The sequence below is a fragment of the Formica exsecta genome, unplaced genomic scaffold, assembly GCF_003651465.1.
Source record: "Formica exsecta isolate Colony F162 unplaced genomic scaffold, ASM365146v1 scaffold149, whole genome shotgun sequence".
In the NCBI taxonomy this organism is placed as follows: domain Eukaryota; kingdom Metazoa; phylum Arthropoda; class Insecta; order Hymenoptera; family Formicidae; genus Formica; species Formica exsecta.
The window spans coordinates 95,271-119,818 of NW_021848818.1; the positions used below are offsets into that span (position 1 = coordinate 95,271).

A 24,548-nucleotide genomic window follows, 5' to 3' on the forward strand; every position below is an offset into this window, starting at 1 on the left:
GACGTATCGTAGAGCTGTCTCGTTCCCTCTACATTTTAATCTCTTCTGAAAAATAGCAGTACGGCTCCTTATGCGGTCTCGAAGGATCTCTCGCTTCCGAGTGTGACGTCGCGGTCCGAAGGACCTGACGGATGTTTCAAACACGCGCTATATATTCTTGTTTTAGGATCGCGCGACTGTATTTCCGACGGGAGCATCCAGGATATTTCCGCGCTCGTTTCTAGGGAGTAATCTCTGGAGAGATATACCTCGGGTAACAGGATACGTGCCGGGTCAGATCGCTCGTCTCCGTGCAAAGTCTCGTTCATCCTGCCGCAAGCGCGAATCCTTCGATCCACTTCGAGTAGCGACGTCCGCCCGGGATATTCTCGGAGGATAGGAGCGATAATCCGTTCCTAAAGAGAGGATCTTTTTAGTAGCGCGAGTCACGGTTTACGGCGACGGCGCGATATATGCTGTCGCGCGATAAAACGCGCCGCTATTAAGGAATCGTTAATGATTTATTGAGAACGGTGAAGCTGTCCGGCTGTTAGTTGCGCGATAAAATTTGAAAGCTCGTTAAACGTTTTTCGTAATTTTCGAGCGTTTACGCGACACACACTTCGGATGCTCTATTCATCGCGAACGTATAAAGACCGTATTAATGGGAGAGGATGCGAGAAGTTACCATTTATGCTTGATGGACGTATTAACGTATTCACGCTTAAATTCGCGGAATTCAAAGGCACATTATAGTCATATGCGTAAAAGCTTTTCCTTGAATGATTACACAAGTATTTTACTATTTTTTATTTTTAGAAGAATAAATGTGTGTGTATCGCGTGTTTCTTAATATATTTATTTTAATATTATGTGATATACGATCGTGTGTATTGTGTTAAAGAAAATTTTTTCGTGTTTATATCGCACAATATTTTATTTTAATACATAATTAGATCGCGTTCAAATTATTCTCATTTTAATTCTATTTCGTGTATGATTAATATCAGGCATCCATCACGTGTTCTATGCGTTCCGGAAAAGTAAACGCGATTGATCGACTTGTATCATATATGCAAACAAAGTACATGCACGCAAATGTGTCGATCGGGGACGGTACGTTTGTCTTTATCAAGTCTGGCATTTCTTTCAGACGGCAATACGAGTCCACTTGTCTGCCGTCGATCAAAGAGGGATCTCCGTGAAATCGACGAGAAGTTTTCTTTGAACTCTGAATCGTTTCGAGAACACCTTGCTTCTCGTTGCTGAAAATAGTCGTAATTCTCGTGTGTGTTCCAAGATAATGTATCAGCCGTATTCTCGCGCCATCAATCTGAATATTGAATATTAAACTTTTGAATATGGAAGATGTAGGGCGATCAAGATTATTCAGACATTTTATTTATCATTGTCATTCCCGTTTGTCAATTCCATCGACAATTTTGCAAATTGGATTTAAAAGGAAAATATGTGTGGCCGCTATTTTACATTAATTACATTTTTTTTATATATTATCGTTAATATCATCTCTTGCCGTTTAGTATCATGTCCGATTAACAATTTTCATTATTAATCCGCAGAAATAGGTGGATTTGAATGGATACAATATTTCAGTATTATGCTTTATTTACATTGTTACGCTATATAATATGAACATTCATTCATAGTGCTTTGCGCAAAATGCATTTTAATTTTTAATTATTAATTTTCATGATATTAATATTGGTCAAAATATATTTGCAAATAACAGATAATGGTTTTAAATATTTATGTATTTTTGAATATATTTGCGAATTGAAATCATTAATTATAAGTATTTTCTTTGTTTTCAACTGATGATTAATACAACCCTTTGTCAAAAATAATTAAATGTATAAACATTTAGAGATATCCATGGATATAAATTATATAAAAGATAATCATTTATTTTGATCTGTATATGAATATATAATAATCATAAATATATTTTCATTTTATGTGACTCGTGAAATTTTCATATGATTATTTGTTTAAATAATATCCAATACTTGTGTATGCCACATGTTCCACCAAGTTTACCTGCATCGGAGAGAGAATTTTCGTGAACATTTTTTATCGTCGATATTTTTTGCATCGGAGCATATCGGAAATATAATCATACACGATCGGCGAGGATGAGCGTTGCATTTCGAGGCGTTCTCTATCTTTAATAATAAACTTGCTGTCGACGTAGTTCGCGATTGTTATTGAAATCGATGGTTATTAAGGGCGACCATTTTATTAATACATCCCTATTACTTTTCACGTAGCAACTGTACGTCGTACGGAGGGAGGGCTAAGAGATCGAATGAGAGCGTGAGAGCGTGATCGGAATAAAACAGCAAGAGAGAACGTCGTCAGAAAGAATTAAAGAGGTGCGTGGATGTTGGCGCGTCTCGAGAGAGGGCGATTCTCGATATCCCGTTAATAGATAGTGAAGGATAATGCACGGTGATAAAGGATAACTCGGTACGTCTTGGGATAATATTTTTTGCGAAAGGTCTCTTCTCGATTCTTGCGAGCATCTCGCGACGCGATAAAATCGATAAGGTACATGGGATAATTGAGAGACTCTTAGAAGTTCCAGTGCGTTTTTTCCATATCCTTGGAAATCGCAAGCGCGAGAGAAAGTTGTGAGAATATTAAGTTGGGGAACGGATTCTGCGAATCTTTCGAACAATTTGACGTGCTCGCGTTGGTTTTGCGAATTTCAGTGACATGCTATTCGATATTAGCAGCATCGATCGAAGTGCGATATCTCCGAAGAATTCTAACGCGGAACATCCTGGGTCATCGAGAATCATCGAGGGTAATTTTTGTGCATGTGTTAAAAATAATGTATTTTAGAATTATCATTTAATTAGATTAATTATTTAGAGTTTAGGACGTTATGAAAAATCAGGAGTTTAGTCAACAATATACTTTCTCTTAATGGAACTATACGGAAAGATTAAGCGAGAATATTCTTCGCAAAGACGGATCGTATCGTAAACTTTTAGTTTTGCGGCACTGAATGTACATACTTATTCGAGAAACCAATGTACGAACACGTATAAATTTTTATTTCCTTTGCTTTTCCGCTCGGAGAGACTTCGTGTTCGGCAGAATTTAAGAAAGCCACGTTCCCTCCTTCTTCTTGAACGAGAACGTATAGTGCAATATAGATGTAACACAACATGCATAGGTGAATCTCTCTCTAGGTGAATTTTACGATTTTTACAAATACATAATTAATTAAAAGATGTAAGAAACAATAGTCTTTATTATTATATATTTTTAATATACTTTTAATATTTTTATTTTTGTATTTTGCATTTGTTCACGTTTCTAAAAAGGGCTTGACAATCATTAATTTGACCAGACCAATTTTAGATTTATACTCTAATATATAAAAAGATTAATCTAAAATGATTTGAATCTAAAGATTATTTTAATATATACACTTTATACATACTTTATATATACGCTTTTTTACGCTCTTCGAGCGCCTTGTCAAGGGCTTGATCTGCCTATGCACATCAACCATATCCATAAATCCGGAACGAAGAGATGCCTGCGCGCGACTTTTCAACGAGTTTGATTGCTCGGCGGAAAGTCTCGGGAATTTGTGTGACATTCGGCGAACGTTGATTTCGCGATGCCGTACGTATTCGCGCAGCGCGATAAGTATCGCGGATGCGAGGAAACCGGAAATTCTCGCAATCTACGATCCCGCATTGATCCCTTTATTCCTTCTTCCCGAACGGATCTGCTTCCGCATCCTCGCCGTTGTGTTGCTCCGGCTCCGCCATTCTTCCGCGCGCATTTTCGCATTCTCTTCCATCAAGCCTTTCATTTCTTCCGCTCTTGCATTGCTTATATCTGTCATTATTGTTGTTGGAAAGTAACGATCCGGCGATGTGTTGCGCGATAGACGGCAAGATCGATTTATTCACGTCAAACTTGATTAATATTAAAAATTTACTTGTTTATTTTAACTATTTTTTTATTTTTTGATAAAGTATTGCTTTCACGTGCATTATGAGTATTTTCATATATATTATATTAATATTTTTTATAATAAAATTTTGCAGTGTTATATTCACAAGTGTATAAATGACACAAGGTTATTCGAATTAATATATTTAAAAAATGTACCTCTCTTTAGAATATTTTTATCATATATTTAATAATAAAAATGGGCAAACATTATATTTTTAAGCAAATACTATTTGTACACACTGTATATGTTTTTATATACAGTATTATTTCTCTCTCTTCGTATGTTATCTCTATCAGAGTGAAAAAGAACGTACTATCTTGTACATGAAAATTTTATCTACAATAAGCTTAGCCATTTGTTTCACCATCAATTTGCTTTTTCTCTTCAATTTTATTATTTGTCTTGCGCTTCTCTTGTATCGGTCTTCTTTTGTTTCTCTTTCTTCTTTCCTGTACTTCCATTTGAAAATATTCATGGCAGCAAGAAGAGTAAGAGAAGTTATTGTATGCTGTGTGTGTGTGTGAAATACTTTTCTGGGATCAGCCACGTTGATTCTTTTACTATCGGTTCGATAAGTTTCGAACTTTTGCACTTTCGTCGTGAAAATTTCTTCTCTGCCGTTTCTAGAAATCATTCTATGTACACTTGAAAATACATCCTTATATCATTACATCTGAGTTCGCGACGCTCTCATAAACGCAGAGAGAAGATTCTTCAAATCTTCATCGAAGGAGATTTTTTTTAAATACAAAAATTTGGTAAATATTAATCAAATATGTTGTTATATTTTGTTGATTTGTATCTTATTTTTTAGAGGGATTTTCTAAATATAAGATGTTCAAGTAAGACACAATTCTCTAGAAGACGATTTTTATTCATGTAGAACTCAAGTTCCTTATTTCTTTTTCTTATATTTTACAAACTACATTATCTGCAAAGAAAATCTTTGACAAGAAAAATATGATTGCGAGTCTGGGTTCTGGTTTGAAAATATTTGTCGAATTTTTTCTTCCCCCCTTTTTAGTACGTAAAACTTCTTTGCTACCGCGTGCGCATAAATCCTTTCGACTTTCCTTGATTCGCGGAGGCTTGATCTCTCTTTGAAGTAGCATCGCGGTTACATGTCGAAGCGCCGTTTACTACTTATTACAGCTTCTCCTTCGCGCAAAATTGTGCTTACGTCAGACGAAAGGTGCTGCGATATTTTTTTTTTTTTTAATTCTTCTCACATCTAAAGTGTTTTCGTCGAGCGTGCAGTTTCGTTCTTGACGAAAACTTCTCCTCAACAACTCCGCATTTGGTTTGCTCGATAAATCTCGAACGCTCGAGCGATAATCCATAAATCTCACGTCGGCAAACTCTCGTCTGTCAACTTTTCGACGTCTTGACCGCAACATCGACGTCTCTGTCTTGCTTGGGATCGTTCCTTTTTCATTCCGGTACTTTTGCTCGTGCTTTGCTCCGTCTCCCGGATGAAAATATTTTTACGAGAGGTGGGGAGTAGAAGTTTTCGAGCGCGTGCACCGGCGTCGTCGCCGTTTCGCTCTTGTAACTATCAGTCCGATAAATCTCCAACTTTGGGAGAAGCCGCCATGTTCTATAAATTTGCCAACCCGTTTTCCGTGAACTCACATCGTCGCACGACTTTTCCATGCCTTGACCGTTGTCTTGTCTATTGTACGATAACGCTGTTCCGTGCCGAGTTTATAAACGCGTCTCTTATGGAGTCTCGCACGATCTCTTCCTCGATGTCTTCTTTTTTCTCTTTCTTCGTTTATCTCTTCTTATCCAGCCCTCGTTGTTCCTATTATCGGAGCCTGCGCGTTATATCCCGTAGTAGAATATCGCGTATTGGCCAGTTTTCATCTCATTTTTTTTTGCCGTTCGATTGCGGAATCTAGCTTACCTCGCAGTTTTCGCCGTTATGTTCTGCGCGACAAAATTTCTTCGGCAAACCCGTAAATACGCCACGACAGCACGACAGAAGCGATGCAACCGAACTTCGCCGTCTGCGATCCTCATAACAAGCCGTCCCTCCACCCTCTACAACACAGAACGTGCCGACGTTTGCGGATGTAAACTTGAAAAAAGTTTACACATTCTGTTTTATGTATACGGGCTGCATGCGTGGCGAGTAGCCGTCAGATTCGTTTACAATGCACTTTGCATTGTCGATGAATATACGAATATACATAAACGCGACCATATAAACGAACGTTAAAGAAAATTTACGATATCATCGTCAGGATATTACAGGTATTTTTCTTTACGATTCTCTTCCTTTGTGCCTTATAAAGGGGTAAGGGCCGCGCTAAATTCGATAACGCTCTTCTGTAAAGCTGCTCGGCCGCGTTAGATTTTACCTTCGCCATTGCTTTTCGGAAAGCGGAATTCGAGGACAGTATCCCAATTTACGAGGCGGCTTTACATCCCGGCGGAAAACTCGAAAATGACTCGACGTAATCCTCGTAAATTTCACGAAGCACCGCCGAAAAAGGAAAACAAAGGGAGAATCTCGATGGAGTTCTCTTCCTCTGCCTACTTATCAGTGGCACACGCTGCCGACTCCCGAGGGGGAAATTTTGCCCTCTGCGGACAAAGAGTAAAATTTTTACGAGCCTCTTGGCTGTCGGAAAAATCGAATAAACTCCCCGACTTAGATTGGTAATTAGATGAATCGAAATCCTGATATTTACGAGTATATCATCTGTATAGGATGTCTCTATGCTACTTTACGGAGTCATAAAACACTTTATATAACATTTAAAATAATTAGACGATTATTCTCTTCTTTAGATTGTAAGATAAACTAAATAGTGCTACTTTGGAAGAAATTTTTACAACACCGATTATTTTTATTTGTATACACACATAATCGATGCATATAGATATTTGAAAAAATGATCTTTTAATTTTGGAGATACAATAATATCTGAAAATTTTCTATATTTTATTGTATAATATATAAATGCATACATGTCATTTCATTCGCGATTAAATATTACCAAGTCTACTATTTCTGAAGCAGTGCTTATCGCTTTAACCCCGATTTCCACGCTACGATACGACACGCACATATCACAAGAGACCACGTTCTCTCTTGCAATTTTACCTTATATATATCAATATGATTGCGATCTGACATCTAGAAAAGTTTGTAATTTTAGTAACGTGGATCGCGTTGATGTCAAACGTGGAAACGATATAGATTTTAAGTAGACTATAAAGAAATCTAAATGGAATTTCGAAAATTAAAGTAGAGAACTATTGTTCTAACAATAAGTAGTAAAACGTACATGCACAATGTATACGTTATTAAATATTATTAAATTATAAATGTACATTAATAATTTTGAAATTTATTATTGCATTGTTTTGTTTTGCTGAGTTTAAATGCTATTCAACTCAAACATTATAACAATAAAATTGTAATAAAACATATTACAGTTCCTGAATTTGCGCTTTAATAGTAGTATGTTTATTTTATTGCATTACAATACTTTTTCTAATCATAATCTATATTATTTTGTTTGCAGAAAGTGCCGAAATATGTTTGTGAAGCTCGTGGTTTGCGTCGTTCGCCTTTCTCCGCATCTTTCATGTTAAAAGTAAAATTACGTGCATCGGTATCTCGAAATCACCTCTTGGGCACGTGGACAGCGCAGTGCTTGTGTGAAAAATAAATTATAAAAGGAGCATCGACGAAAGGTGCAATCATCACTCGGCATGAAGGGTAAGTCTATTTGCATGCATCTTAAAATTGCTTTAAATCTTTTTCTATTATTCCAATCATAATGTGCAATACATTATGGCTGCAATCGCTTGTTGGAAATTGTTATTACGATGCGAACAAATATTACAAATATTGCTCTCGATGAAGTATTTATCAAGTGTGCTTTCGACTTCTACAGAAATTAAATTTTATATATGTATATAGGAAGGGTTATATAAGAACATCAAGTATATACATGCTATTAAAAGCAACATTTTTGACTATCAATAAAAATGATTTATTAGATTCCCGGAAATGCATTTTTTTTTTTGGAAACAGATGCTTGACAGTCGAGTAGCGAGACAAGCAATCAAAAACAAAAGCACACTCGAGTATTTTGTCGATGTAACCGCGCCCCAGGGATTATATATGTGAATGTGAAACACAATAAACGATGCGTACGTACATATGCGCGTTGCTTTATGAACAGTCGGTTTGATGAATTACATTGAATGACGATTTATTTCTCATGCAAATAAATTTTGTGGCGAGCGATTTAATAACGCCGATAAAAATACTTCTTCGCGCACGGCATCGCGATACGATACAGTTAAATTCGTTGCGTGTGAATTGCTGTGTTGGTAGAGCATATGCGAGATTTTAATCGTGTATAATAGTTATAGAGCAAGCGATTTTTTTTTGAAATTTTATTTTTTGTCGAATTATCTTTGCCCTATATTTGAAAAAAGATTTCATAACGCGTATATGGTAATAAAAGCATCGATTGCAATTCAAATCACCGTTATTCGAGAATCTCCATTTTATATTTTAATATCTGAATGTTCTGTTATTCGAACGTTTTATTACTCAAACAGATTGTGTTTTGTGGTGCAACATCTCTTCTCTTATCGAAACAGGAATATTTCAAGCAATGTTTACTTTCTAAACTTGAAGCCCTGCTTTCTCGCTCGCATTCGAGGCATTAGATGGAGGGTTTCGATGGTTAAAGAATTTACAAAAATAATATAATTTAACTTAAAAACATATGTTAAATAATATGCGTGACTTGAAAAAAATTATTAATTCTTAAAAAAAAATCTGGTTTTTGTATCATTCTATTAATTTGACAAACGGTTTTATTTGATATTGATTGCAAAATAGTATCCGCGATAATATCATATTACTTAGTTATCAAAATTATATTTTACACGTTACCGAAATACCAATCAAAATGTAAATTCGTGATCAGCAACATCGTGATGAGTACGATTTCGCATAGCTGCATGGTTAGTAAATTACACTCTTTGATGGTTCTCGGAAGTATGTATCAAAGTCCCCGGCGGCAATTCCCTGAAAATTTCCGGAATTTCGCGTTGGTCCTGCGAAAAGCGAATCCAGCGGCAAGCATTACGCGGCCGTAGAGTAACAGCTGTTTTGCATAACCTAATTAGCCGGCGGCGTACAGAATTAAGCTCAACATTTTACTGACGTTGAAAATCGCATTCTTTAACTTTGGCCGCGCACTTTTTTTATTATGATTACTTTTACTTAATTATAAGATAAATTAGAAATCTGACCGGTTTTTTATAATCTGCAATATTATCCGGCAATCTGTAGAGATCGTCCATTGGATCCTCAATTAAGAAGTGGGCGAGTAGTAACTTGTCATTCATTATTCATAAACCGTAAGCCATTTGAGCCCCGTTCAGTAGGCTTTATTAAAACCTCAATTCGTGCTAGCACGAACATTAATTAGCAAAATGCCGTCTACGCTCCTCAGAGAAAAATCAACATTTAAACAAATCAAGAATTTGATATGTCTGCGTGATAGATCAAAATAAATAATGCATTAGACAAATTTTCAATGCGTTAAAGAAAAATAAATAATTTCTTTGGAATTATTCATCGTGAAATTAAATTATTTCTGTTTGGAAGAATAATTATTGGTAACGCAAATACTTCGTTATATTTCGCACAACTTTCTTCCGATACTTATCTCTTGTATTACTTTACAAAGTTACTTTACGATAATAGAAGTCAATCGTTAATCAATAATCAAATTGTTAAACGTGCTACGATAACGGAATGTTTCGTTCAATCACGTTCATTTGCGTATGGCGTATCTTTGGAGCATGCCGAATAATCGAATATGAAGTAATTGGCGCGATTCAAGTCGCGTCCCGGCGCGTGTTAATCGAATCTTGTCTCTGCCTGTTATAATTAAAGTCTTGCGTGTTCAATTGGCCGCGTGTGCTACATTCGCAAAATTCGATAGGTTCGCCATTAAATGACAAAATAACGAAGTTTCTTCTAACGGTTAAATTTTTTCGAGTAATTAAAATGCTTTTACATTGAAATATTAAAAACCAAATCGCCAATATCATTATTAAATTGTTAAATATTTACAATATGTTGTTAAAAAGAAAAAATGTTATAATATACAAATTTGATAAAATAGAATTTTGGTAAAAATATTTTATTGCATGAAACTATTATTATCAATATACATATATCAATATATACGTACATTAAAAAATCTGTTATCTTAATTTTTAAAATTATTAAAATATTTATATTATGATAGATATTTTAATTAAACTTTCTAAAATTTGACATTACTTTAAAATGCTTTTAATTAGTCGCGAAAGAACGTAAAATATAAGAAATTGATTAATTTTTAGATGCAAAAGCCTGTGTAAATGCGTTGCTATATATCCGGAACAGCTTTTAGTTGTTTTAATCGGGCGTAGCTTGATGCGAAGTGCAAATGCCTGTGCGACTAATCCTACGATTAACTGTCACGCTTATGTGACGGTTATTTGTATGCGCCTGTGTATATATTGCCGACGCAAATGGTATATCGCGATCGCAAATCCAATACCGAATTATTCCGGTGATATAGTTTAGGACCGGCTCGTGTAACACGGCTTGTATCCATCGCCCGTAAATTGTTTAGCCTGCTTTCTATCTCAATGTCAACGTCTGTAAACTCAAGTTAATGTTGTCGATACTTTTCGAGAATTGGCAAATTGCGTGCATGAGATACATAATTGCCTGGATGTTTGCTGATATTCGTCAGACCTTCTCTCGCTTTCTCTTCTTTTGTAAAAATTAAAGCATAAATTAAAACGACAGCACTACGCGATAATATAATATATTGGTGAAATGCGATTAGTAGAAGCCCGAATTGTATGAATATGAAATTAATTTAAAACGATAAATATAAATTTAATAATAATCGTGTGAACAATAAACCATATCAACAATGAAGTTGATTATGTACAATGAAATTACATATTTTTCTAACACTGTTATCAAATTGCATCTCTTTGCATTACGTTCAATGCGTGTCATTGCCTCGAAACGCTAGTATCACAAACTCGATAATAAATTATTCTTGATAATTTACGGCAGTCCATACTGCTCGCATGGACGATAAATTGTTTCCGTTGTTTTTGCAGCATAAACGACGGTATGCACATGAATTTACATCACGTTTTAATTACGTCTTCCCATGGCGAATATTTTGCTCGGAGCAGTACGAATGTTCCGCAAATATTTGTCTCGCCGGCTTTTAAATGCGCGGGTATAATTGCGCGAAATTTTTAGCAGAAAAGGCGCTTGCATAAACCGCGCAGTTGCGTGCCGACCGTGTTACGTTTGCATTCCGTCATACGAACTGCATTTTAAAGGCAGATGTCGGAAGTGCTTTAAAGTTTTAAAACTGCATCAACGCGCGTTATAAGAAAATCTTTCTTATCGTGATGTCGATTTCTATTGCTTTGCCTTTAATTATCTAAATGTAAAATGTAATTTTTACAATATTGTTTGCTCGCCAGGAAAGAAAGTCTCGCGCAAAATATCTTTTTATATTTATTCCGCAATTACACAAGTTTTCGAGTTTTTTTTACAATTATTTACAATTTAAACTCTAAATTATCTCTCTTATCTCTCATTTTTCTGCTAATATCTCAATATTTAATGTCTTTATATTTTTTATTCTCATATGTATAACGGTATTACTGTGTATTTTTGTATCAATTATGATTCTAAGTAATTTATAATTACGTTTTATCAATCTTTATTTATCTTTTATTATCTCTAAACAAGAAAAAATGTCTAAATATAAATAAATGACTACGAAAGATAAATCGGTTTTAGCGCGAGTATAGAAATATCATTATCTTCAATATCGTTCTTAAACTGTTCAGTATAGTTTTTAAACTGTCTTAATGGAATGAGTCGGCGGGGATTGACAGAAAAGGAGCGTCTGACAGAGACAGATGTATAAGTGATCAATTATCATTTTAGAGGTAATAAAATTACCGCTGGTTTTTAATATTTCCTACGTTAATTCGAGATTCTCATTCGTCAAATTATGACATTACAAGTAGAATGACCCGTTATAGCGATAATTCCAATTTCAATAGAATTCAAGATCGATATTTCGATTTATATGATTTTTTGTAAAACTCTTGATTTAATTCTCATTTTGAATTGGCAGATATTAATCGAGGTAATTTTAACGTTTGAAATTATTATCGTTGATACAATTACAGAATATATTCTTCTCGAAATCATCTCTTTATTCATCTCATGATCCAGATAAAATCCTATAAAAATAATCGAATTAATATAACGAATAGAGACTTGAAAAGCAACATACGCATCGTGTCGAATTCTCAATACTAGTCTCAAAGGATACTATGCGCGAAGCCTCTCATTATTAAGGAGTGAGATTTTAAGTTATGCAATAACTTCGTTCCGCCTTAGGCAACTCTGGTTGTAGGAGAGCTTCCGTAACTTTCTGGTATTACTCAAACTTCTCTCTATCGTACTTTAAATGTTTCCTTCAAGGAAGACGTTTTAAGAACTGCGCCGCGGATTCCGGACAGGGTTGTCAATTAAGATTTCAGAATGAACTCTTTTCGTGAAACCTAAAGTGCAATTACGATACGATAATTAGATAAGAAGAACGCTGGATATATACGTGGCTTAATTAACAAAATTTTAATGGGAAATGTTTTGACAGTATTTACGATAAAGTTCTTGCCGCGCAATTATATTGTGATTATTATCAGGTGAAACATAATATCGTCTCATTATACACGAAAACTTTATTCGGAATCTGGTAGAGTGTAAGTATTGAAATTTTAGAAATCTTATTAATTCCTTCAACGAAACTTCTAACGATGAGAACTGTGTTTAATTTAATAAATACGCCATCTAAGTTCCGGAATAATCGAGAGGACTTTAAGCTCTCTGGAAGTAAACGCGAGCTTCGAAAGGAGATAACGAGAAGGAAGTCGGTCGTAGCAGGTGTTAATGGGTAGGATAATCCTTTAGTTTTATCCTACAAAATCCCTGCCTGTGTCTTGGTGTTAATTATGTTATCCACGTCTGCCAGATGTAATACTCATACCAGTTCGGGACTAATTTGAGAATTCTTGAGAACTTTTAGCGTTACGTTCTAAGATACCATTTGATTCTAATTACAATTATCTTTATCATTAATAAGATTAAGATAATGGTGTGACTCCAATGGATAAGATAATGGTGTTCATCAAATTTTTTCTCGATATTTTTTTTGCGGGCAATGGAGAGAAAGAGAGATGCTACATTTCTGATAATTATTAATAAAGAAATATTAAATATACGGATGTAAACAAAATTTTGATGACACTCGAATGAATTCATCAGGTTGTAAATTTTTCCTGATAATGTGGCGTAATATTTTTTGTTTGTGTTGCAACACATATTGCGTATAAAATTAAAATATATTTGAAAAAAATCGGCGCGAGGCAACCGACGACTTTTAATTATTCTCGAGAAGACTAACGCCATATAATAATATTCGGAACGGCGTCGAGCGCATTCTTACGGCTCCTTTTTATTCGCAAAAAGATCAATATTCAAAAAAATTTAAATGTCGCGTTTAAATTTAAATGAGATGACTGATGATTCCGAGAGCGAGGCATAACTGTGAATCTCTGTCGCGATAAAGTTCGAAGTTCGTAGCTGAATATCGTTTCGTAAATATTCAATAAATCGATTACTCTACTATATGCATGCTGTTTTAGCCCGGAAACGGGGTTAAATTTCTATACGTTCCCCAGAGTTGGATGTGTTTTAGGATTGGTTCGTGACCTTCTTGCGTACGTTCTAGAATCTAGCCGTCATGATGCGCCCTACTTATACTTCCTTCCGCGATCAAGATGCTAATAAACGCGACCGACATTCCCGTATCTCGCGATCGTAAAATCAAATCGATGTTAAACTGTAAGTAGTCAATTTTATTAAGCACCGAAATTTGAATTTATGATAATTTCAAAAAAGGAGAAATTCTGCTTTGAATTTAAATATTGAACACATATTTACCATTATGCTTTTAAACATTTTAAGCCGTAAATTAAAGCCGAAGACCAGAATATATATGAGAGACAAATAAAGTTATTTATAATAATATAGTAATTAAACTTTAATTTAATCGGCTAATTTTTAACAAATAGAGAAATATGATAATATAAAGTAAAATACGATTAAACAAAATTTAGACGTTTTGTGAGTTTCTTTTTTTATAATAGTATGATCAATATTATACATCTAATTATTTTCTTCGATCACATCAGCTTTAAGATTTTACTATTATTACACAGTGTCTTCTTTATGTATGTAATGCTAAAGTTAGCACATAAATATATCGTTTGCTGTGTATAATCTCCTAAAGATACTCGGTTTATTTTTATTGTGATATCTCTTTTTCAATTTTATATCTCTTTTTATATCTCTTTTATATATCTTATTTTTATACTATGCTTTTGTTCCTCTTTTCAGATGAACTAAATCTATCTCTTTCTCACTTCTTTGGATTTCTGCTTCCCTGTTTTTTGCAATTATATAATCATTTAGGCCAATTATTTTAATTATTTACACATAATTTTTTCTTTTTTTTTTGCATGATACGATAAGATGTCGTATGAATGGTGTAGAATAGTCGTAAATTTTTCTGTTGCAATCTTAATTTCTATTCTGTTTCATTTTTTATTTTATCTGTTTTCAAGTCATGCTTTTCCTCATAAGGTGTTAATTAACTGGATCAGCGACCGCATTTATTGTTACAGGTCGATTGGTATGTGTGTGTGTGTTTTCGTACGTGGTTCTCTTTTTTAAGAGCCCTCTTTACCGACGTGTTTTACTGTCGACGGTACTTTATTAAGCCCCATTCGTGACTAGTTTTTCATTCTTCGTTTTCCGTGGGATTTTTCGTCTCTATCCGTAGTTACAACAGCGGGGAGCCCGTTCACGATCTCGCGAAAAATTTCGCGCTCAGAAAATTGACCAAGGTCCCGGCTAAATGAACGAAAAAATAGGTGAATTGTTGAGTTGACAAAACGGAAAATAATTCTGCATTTAGCGTCTTTGAAAACAAGATTGATGAGCTTTTGATGCAAAAAGTAAAAAAGTCAGTTTTGCAGAATATAAAATATAAATTTTAAAGCGCGAGAGAGAGGACATAAATTTCTTCTTCAAAATCAAGATAAAAAAATGATAGTATAATATTCAACAACATGCTAATTGCGATTTTTTTTTACGAGGAAAAACGCAAAGCAAATGCGGTGGCAATACTTAATTTACAATTTAACTCAGCAAATATGGCAGTTAAAGATGAGTTTCTTTTTGAAAATGCATTTTACGATGGATTACTTTGTGATCGCAGCAATATATTTAAAAACATCTGATCAATAGTGAAGCAGAAATTTCAAAGTACTTTTCACTTGCCGCTTTCATGGCATTTCGATAGTTCAAACGATAGATCGAGTTCTTTTATTCGCGTTCAGCGTCTCGTGGGACGTTTCGAGTAAGCTTTCCAATTGCTCGATTCGTTTCCATCAGTAGCCATGAATGTATTCTACGATCTAGCTGTACTTAACAAAATCGGTCCAGATCACAGATTGGACATTGTTATATAAATATTGCGCGTACAAATTGCTTCGCTAATCACTTATTTGCGAATACGTAGATGTTAAAAATCGCGAATAGAGTGTTTTACACGCGATTTACATTTCGTAAAAAAAATTTTATTAATTATAGATAAAGATACAATAAAATACAGAATTATTTTATATTCAGAAACACATAAGGTATAATTAAATATAAGTAAGAGGACAGATTTAATAATCAAGAAAAAAGCATATTATAGATTATATAGAATAATATAATTGATAGATAGATAAATAAAATAGATGACGTTTATTTTTCTGAATTTTCTGTCTTTATCAAAGATTTGCATAAAAATAGAAGCAGAATGCGCATATTATTGTATGTTTTCCATTAAATACTGATAGACTCACTAATTTGATTTGTTTGTGCTATATTGCGAATCAATTTGAAATAATGTATCAGCAATCCAAATTTGGAAGATAAATTTCAGATTTGGTTATATTATTTTTTTTCAGAAATTATCATTATTAAATATTTTATTATTTTCAGGATTTTTGCGTTATACAAAAAAAAGAGAAATTGTTTTGATTGATTCATGAATAATTGGAAAACACAGGAAGCATGAATTTATACGAGTATAGTATATTTATGATATAAACTATGAAAAATTCAAATCTTTAGTCATATTGTGTTGGATGTTGTCAGTATATTTTTTCGACAACATCATGCAGACAATGAAATGGTTTGACTGCATGCGTTACATATTATACATAATAAAAGTTTCGATTTTTTCAATAAATAAACTGTCTATCGCTTTTCCTGCAGGACACTATATCGTGTTCAGTGATACTGATTTAATTATGCAACTGTTACATTATTTTATAATTAATATTTTATTAGGACGTAAATAACTTAACGTACGCTTCTATTTAGAATTAAGGCATTATACAATTAAAACTACGGTCAAATCGATAAATCACCGACAATACCGCCGTAATACAGCCATCATAGCCTATGGTACGATCTATCATTGCACTCTTCACAAGATGATATATTGCTCGACGGTATTCTTCACTCGAGTGCATTTTTTGTTATCGTTTCTCTTTTCCTAGCATCGTCGCGTATTAATGGCGCGTCGAGTTTCTTAAGTTCCGTAGGATTTTCGTGTTGATTCGCGAAAAAAGTCTTCTTTTTCTTTCTGATTTTTTATCCATTTCTTTATTTCCTTTGTGATGGATTAATTTTTGTATTACGAGATTTACAATTATATAAGTTTATTTTCATTCTCATTGTCAATACTTTGTATAAAATTTTCTGTATTTTTGAAATATTTTTCGTACAACCATTTGCATACGAGGATGTCTTTAATATGTAAAATTTCTATTTGCGGTTTTGATAACGCAGAGGATGTTGTTTTATACAACTTGTTTATTGCCACGGTCGTTAAAGATTATTGTGATGGTGGTTTTTCCAACGTGCGAATAACACGATATCATATGTAATAAACGAGATTTCGGCGCACGCCGAGATACTAATCCCACACTAATAATGGAAATTGCATTTTGAGCGCAAAATAAAGAGATCAGCATATTGTATGAGATGAAAATTGTTTCAACAATTCTGTTCTGTTAGTTACGGTGATAATAGTATACGTATTAAATTTTGGCGCATATTATAATTATTATTTTTATCCGCCATACCACTTACTCCGATTATAAAAGAGATTTCTTTCAAACTTTTTGGTAATTAATTTTTTATTCGTATAAATACGTGTAGTATTTATTTAGTTTAAATATCTTATAGTGTCACAAATATATATAATTTTGCTCTCTAATTAAATGAGATTAAACATTTAGCCATGTTACAAGCATCACACACAACGTATCCAGCCGGAAAAGGCATGAAGTACAACCAATGTTTCATTAATTCCACAGGAAATTTACGCTTGACAGAAAACACGTGTCTGTCTCCATCACAATAATTTGTATGACCGAACATATTTCTTTTTCGAAAATTTAGCATCAGACGAAACAGCGGTTGTGACGGTTCTATCGTTTCCACCAGAGATTATCCTTTAATCGTGCGAACTAATGCGGCTTTATTGCGCGTGCAAATTACAGATAATGCATGCTTATGTGCCATTCGTGTGGAAATTCATAGAATTTTACGTTAATACAGGCGTGTTTTACGTCGGTAAATTTACGGAAAATTCTGCTAGACGTTTTCGAATATAGAGAGATCATCGTTCATTTAATTGGGATATTTATCCTTTGAATGCGCGAGCGGATGATGGCATTGATATTTTCTCGCTTTTATTATGGGGATATTTTTTTTCTTCAGTAATATCGCAATAGATTTTTATGGCCTTTGAGAGAAAGTTGAATAGTTCTTTTTATTCTAAATAATCCTTTTTATTCGTTTCTGTGGATTGATTCCATTTTAATTCGGCTTGATCATCGCAATATAAAATCATCATTACACAGAAAATAGAAAAGATCCTTTTATGAATTAAAATATATTTTAGTTAGAAGAAATTAATTAGCTTTCGATTACTAGCAAATACGGTATATGTAAAATACGTTTATTCTATATTTTCAACTTATTTTTAGACGAGTTTTTTTATTTCCCTATTTAATTATTTTTCGGATCCTGTTGTATCTTGTATATAAATATTTTTTCACTATAACACGTCGATACAAATAATTTGCGCTGTACTTTTCCTTGAAACTTTTTATATAATTTATTCGATCTCTCGGCTTTATGTTTGTCGCGTGCTCAAATATTTCGCAGAAGGAAGTGACGATGCCACGCGAATGACTTGCCGTAAAGTCATTCGGTAGCCAATAAATTTCTTGCCCCTCCCTCACCGCGTCCGTCTTTGCAGTCGCGACTGCACGATCTCACGTAAAACGACGGAACGACGCTTTCGAAAACGTGGTGGAACGAGGGTGGGTAGTCTCTCTCTACAGCCCGGACAAATTGGCTGTGGCCGCGGTAAGCACAGTCGCGACAAATAGGTGCTGTTTACTTATGTAGGTCGACAAACAAAATAGGTGTCGTGCTCTTAGCCGGTAGTCGTTGAAAACGCTTGGAATCCGCAAACTGCTGACGATATACCCCGTATGTCCCGTGAAATCAGTTTTCTATGCATTAATTTTCCATTATGACGATAAGAAGATTTAATTCATAAGAAATATTGATGCTAAGTGCTTCGAAATGAGTTTCGGTCAATTAATTTTTTTCATTTAACAATAAATATCTTTTTCATTTTTAAATAGAAACTAAATTGTATCAGAAAATGAGAAGTAAATTTTAAAAAAGATTGGAACACAAAGCGTAATATTGACAATCGGATCAGATTATAGTAGATCCGTCCGGCTTTGGTCAGACGGGCTGATTAAGATTATCCGTTACTACTGCAAGACGAGTTCTAACATTGAACGACGGAACAGGATTGTTATTAAGCCATTATATATTACATTGTAAATTTTGCAATGATCGAAATAATTTCATTACTTTGATAGAATTTTTATTACGAACGCTAATAATTTATTCCATAAATACTTATCGTGATAACATCGTAACTAGTATTTGATGTACTGTGTATTAAGTGATTATATTTATAATGAATTACAAACTCTTGTGCTGTACGGGATTCCGGTATTGTTGCCCGAGCGATGTACAAATATAGAGCACATTTATATACACGGGACACCCTGTAGCATCGTTGGCAGTGTCGCGGAGAAGTGGAAATAGTTGGGAGTCGCTCGAGTCTGGTAACAGCGGGAAATAGTCGAGGATCTCTTCGTGGTGCAGGATGGTAGTTGCAGTACGTAGGTTGATCGGTGGAGTGCAGTGCGGATCCATAAGTCATGAGGTTCAACACGTTCAACCGGCTTTTCAACAAGACGAACAAGCGAGTAGACGAGGAAGAAGCCGCGACGAGAGAAGGAGTGTTTGCTCGTGACTCGCATCATCCTCTCTCTTACCACCATTTTCTCCCGTCTACTGTCGTCGGTTACATCCCGCGGGTTACTACTCGTGCGACTTCAATTACGAGACCGATCACCTGCTCGTCCTCGTTTATACCACCGTCCGATCTCCGCTGAACACATTTCGTAATTGTTTTTACTGTGTACTGTGGTTTGATGTCGATCTTATTGCAGCACATCAAATTGAGACATTTAAAATGGTATCGATGATAAAAAATTATCAAAATATTAGTTACTTAATTATAGTTTTTAATTAATATTTGTTTCTTAAAATTTTAATTATGTGAAGAGAGACCAGAGGGTAAACTAAATTACATAAGTAAATTATGAAATTGTAATAAAAACATGAGATTACGCATACAAGACAAGCTGAAAGTTTAATTTTTAACGGGCTTTCAATTAATTTGATCGCACAGTGAGTGTCAAACAAACAATGGAGTTATCAAAACTCTCAGCCCGCTGCCTTGTCAATACGTCGAGCAAGCAATCGCTATTCCCATTAACTTTATGGGTTTCGATGGTGATTATTGAGGCGTGATTCGCCGATAGCGAATACGTATTTGTGTCCGTATCCCCGTGTCTCTGTTTTCAGGATGGCGCGCTTTACCTGATTCAATTACAATTGCACGTCTGTCGAGCGGGTAAACGGAGCGTCTACAACGCGAAGTTTCGCTTGGTTTTTGCTTTTATTTGCCACAGAGAACCACAGTTAATTGAGAACTATATAGTATCCTTCGGCTGTAGCAAAACAATTTACCTGGCCGAAGGTATAGGCAATAGTTACACACGTCAGTTTTCGTTTTTGGTCACCGTTTTCTATTTTTACGACGGTGCAACGTCGCCGTCTGGTACGCTTAGAGACGAGAAGGTAACATGAACTATTACGAGAGTAATTTTGTTGGACTAAATTCCCTCTCTTTTCTGCTTTCTTATTTTTCTTTTATAGATGTCGCGTGCAATCGACAATTTGCAGGCGATTAGAACTGACGCGTGCCAGATAAAAATTGTATCCTTTCGGAAATTTTAGCAATACAAGTAATTACGCTTACTATGCGCAATTTCACATTTTGTCGACAATTAAGCGATAAATAAAAGTCAACAATGTACTTTGAGTTCGCACTGTATGTTAATCACTCTTGCAGTGAGATTAATTGCGGCAGTTTGTTGTTGATCCATTGGTGTAAGACGAATGAATGTTATCTCGGTACTTCAATTTGCAGATCGTAATTACTTCACGGAAGCGAATCTAGAACTTTGTAGATGTTAAAGCTTTTATCACGCTCGACTTCGTGCTTCTCCGTTAACTGGAAATTATGTTGGTTTCACATCTCGTTATGTATTACCACTGTACGGCTTCTATAATAAACAATCTGAAAATACATGATGTCTCGTGCTCGCATTATATTGTTTCTTGCAGCGATTTGCATTAGATAAATGAAAATCAAATATCTGGGAAGTGCAATTTTTAAAACAAATTTTACGGGCGTATGAAAAGAAGAGCGCAAATCTCGAAAAAATACAAATACGTATATATTAGTAGAAAAAATATATATGATTTTTTCTATTATAATCAATAGATAGTAAGTAGTTAGGGATTAGTGAAAATTAAAAATGACATATATAAAGTAGAAAAACTTGCAACAATTTTAGAGTTAAATCACATCATTCCTTCATCTATGCAAGAGTATGCTTAAATATCGATGTGCTTGTTCGATTATTCTCCCGTCGCGTTTTTGACAGTTTACTCTCCGCACTGTACATTTTCTATTGGCTCTTGACGTGACAGAATGTTATTCGGTATTGCGTAAAATACGCGTGTACTCACGCGTACGTGGAGACACGCGAGCCGCGAATGAGCGATGGATCGATTACGAGCTGCGTCAAGTCGAGTGCTACTCTCACCCGGTATTCGGCGAGAGAGTATCGACACTGGTCCAGCATTCGCGATGGCTGATGATGTTTGCGCGTACAACAAGTACCGCGGTCATATATGTAACCAGATCGCCAAACCCTTCGTGTGGTAATCTTGTATGGCATTTTTTTTTTTGCGCGTATCAAAAGCGGGTACCAACATGAGTGACCCGCGGCTGAATTTGCCCATCAATTCGCACAATACATGTACGGTTAGTTATGGTTTTTTCCACCATTTTTCCTCTGTCTATTTGATATTCGAGATATTTGTATTGTCTCGCTTTAGGCGAAATTTTTGTTATATTAACGCTACAATATTCGATATAAATATTGTATATTTAATTTCTCTCATCACACCTGTTATCTACATTTTTATCTCATCACAAATGTACATTCTATATAATTCGTTTCTATTTTATATTTCTCTTATATTTCTCGTATTCCCTTGGTGAGAGTTATTATATTTTTATTACGTTATTGAACATTTAAGTGACCACTATGCATATGTTCTATTCAAGCTTGATCGTTTTTCATATTTGCATGGTATATATGTGAAAGTTTACCCTAGATACATCAGTATAAAACCCGTCTACTTGCAATGGTACATATGCTTTTATCGTTATCGGCATAAATCTAGTTTGTCCACGTTCATTGTGCGTTTATCGAACCAAAAGTGAAATATATCCTCATAGTACGTATTGATTTACACATACGTGCTTTGTACGTCAACAAATCATAAAATATCAAGTTCCTTTTAAACATTTTGATCGAAATTTTACTCTTATCATTGATTATTGCTAGTTAATTATAAGATAGGGATATGAAGGAATTAAGAGAGAGGAAGATAAATCTTCATTGGCTTTGTTTTCTATTTTAGTGTCTTATCGTAATAAAAAAATCGCTCTTTGTTAAAATATATTTTTTAGATGATAAGCATATTTAACATTTTTTAATACTCGGTGCGTTAGCAAATTTTTTTATTTGATTAATGATTTTCTCAGTAAAAGCTTTTATTTTTTATCTTTCTACTGTTGATGTATTCTTATAGAAACGATTTATAGCAATGCAAATAGAATGTGGTTGAGAAAAAAGGAGACAAGTGAGAAAAAGTACCGCGGTCATATATGTAACCAGATCGCCAAACCCTTCGTGTGGTAATCTTGTATGGCATTTTTTTTTTGCGCGTATCAAAAGCGGGTACCAACATGAGTAACCCGCGGCTGAATTTGCCCATCAATTCGCACAATACATGTACGGTTAGTTATGGTTTTTTCCACCATTTTTCCTCTGTCTATTTGATATTCGAGATATTTGTATTGTCTCGCTTTAGGCGAAATTTTTGTTATATTAACGCTACAATATTCGATATAAATATTGTATATTTAATTTCTCTCATCACACCTGTTATCTACATTTTTATCTCATCACAAATGTACATTCTATATAATTCGTTTCTATTTTATATTTCTCTTATATTTCTCGTATTCCCTTGGTGAGAGTTATTATATTTTTATTACGTTATTGAACATTTAAGTGACCACTATGCATATGTTCTATTCAAGCTTGATCGTTTTTCATATTTGCATGGTATATATGTGAAAGTTTACCCTAGATACATCAGTATAAAACCCGTCTACTTGCAATGGTACATATGCTTTTATCGTTATCGGCATAAATCTAGTTTGTCCACGTTCATTGTGCGTTTATCGAACCAAAAGTGAAATATATCCTCATAGTACGTATTGATTTACACATACGTGCTTTGTACGTCAACAAATCATAAAATATCAAGTTCCTTTTAAACATTTTGATCGAAATTTTACTCTTATCATTGATTATTGCTAGTTAATTATAAGATAGGGATATGAAGGAATTAAGAGAGAGGAAGATAAATCTTCATTGGCTTTGTTTTCTATTTTAGTGTCTTATCGTAATAAAAAAATCGCTCTTTGTTAAAATATATTTTTTAGATGATAAGCATATTTAACATTTTTTAATACTCGGTGCGTTAGCAAATTTTTTTATTTGATTAATGATTTTCTCAGTAAAAGCTTTTATTTTTTATCTTTCTACTGTTGATGTATTCTTATAGAAACGATTTATAGCAATGCAAATAGAATGTGGTTGAGAAAAAAGGAGACAAGTGAGAAAAAATGATGGAAATTTAAGGTAATTCGGAATCGCTTCCTAAATTGTGGAAATATCTCAACAATTTTTTTTGCGCTGATTTCTTCGTCCAGATTCTTGAAATTTACATCTAGGAGTCCTTATTAATGCCTAGCTACCCTCCCCTTTTCGACCCGAAGGAGACAAGAATATATGACATATTTTAAAATGATAAGAGAAAGAGGCAGGGACAAAATCTATTATCCTTTCTTCTAAGATCTATGGTGATCTATCTAAATATTCGGAATATCAATATGAAATTTTTGTTCTTTTATTCACCACTAATATCACTGATCGCATTAATTAATGGAACGTAGTTCCGGGACATTAGATTACTATGGAGTGACTATCAAGAATAATTTTTCAGTAGAGAGGACATTATGAAAGCACACTCTCGAGAATTTAAAAACTGAATAGAATACAGATTTTCCATACTGTATGGTTTAGGCAATTGAATCAAAGTATGGTAATTAAGATTATCTTGTAAATGGAATAGTTCAATTATTTTCGCAATAATAAAGTTAATAATAATTATATAAGAGTTACGATAAATTTTTAATAAAATACATAGGATAAATGCGGTGTATTGTAAGGGCCATATCCAATTTTTATTAAGAAATTACAATAACATCAATTAATTTTATTATTGTAATATTACCAAGATATTTTATTCAAAAAATTTAATTCTTTTATTGTAATTACTTTGACTCGTAATTATTCGATTGTGATTTTATTTTTCTGCATTGCCTGCTCTTCCTTAGTCTTAAATTTGATGTCTCGCTGTAATAAAACAGATGACTCCTCTCGGATCATTCTGCGGGCTGATGTAAAGCCGTAAAATTGACCG

At 34.2% G+C, this 24,548-nt stretch overlaps 1 protein-coding gene across 1 annotated transcript in view; it reads left to right on the plus strand.

The window, feature by feature from the left end:
- Positions 1-24,548, plus strand: part of LOC115232705 — a 158,224-nt gene that overhangs the window by 1,845 nt on the left and 131,831 nt on the right. Inside the window, exons 3-4 of the mRNA XM_029802739.1 lie at positions 2,268-2,806; positions 7,516-7,712. Of these exons, the coding sequence (XP_029658599.1) occupies positions 7,706-7,712 (7 nt within the window). The 5' untranslated portion in view covers positions 2,268-2,806; positions 7,516-7,705. The remainder of the gene's footprint in view (positions 1-2,267; positions 2,807-7,515; positions 7,713-24,548) is intronic.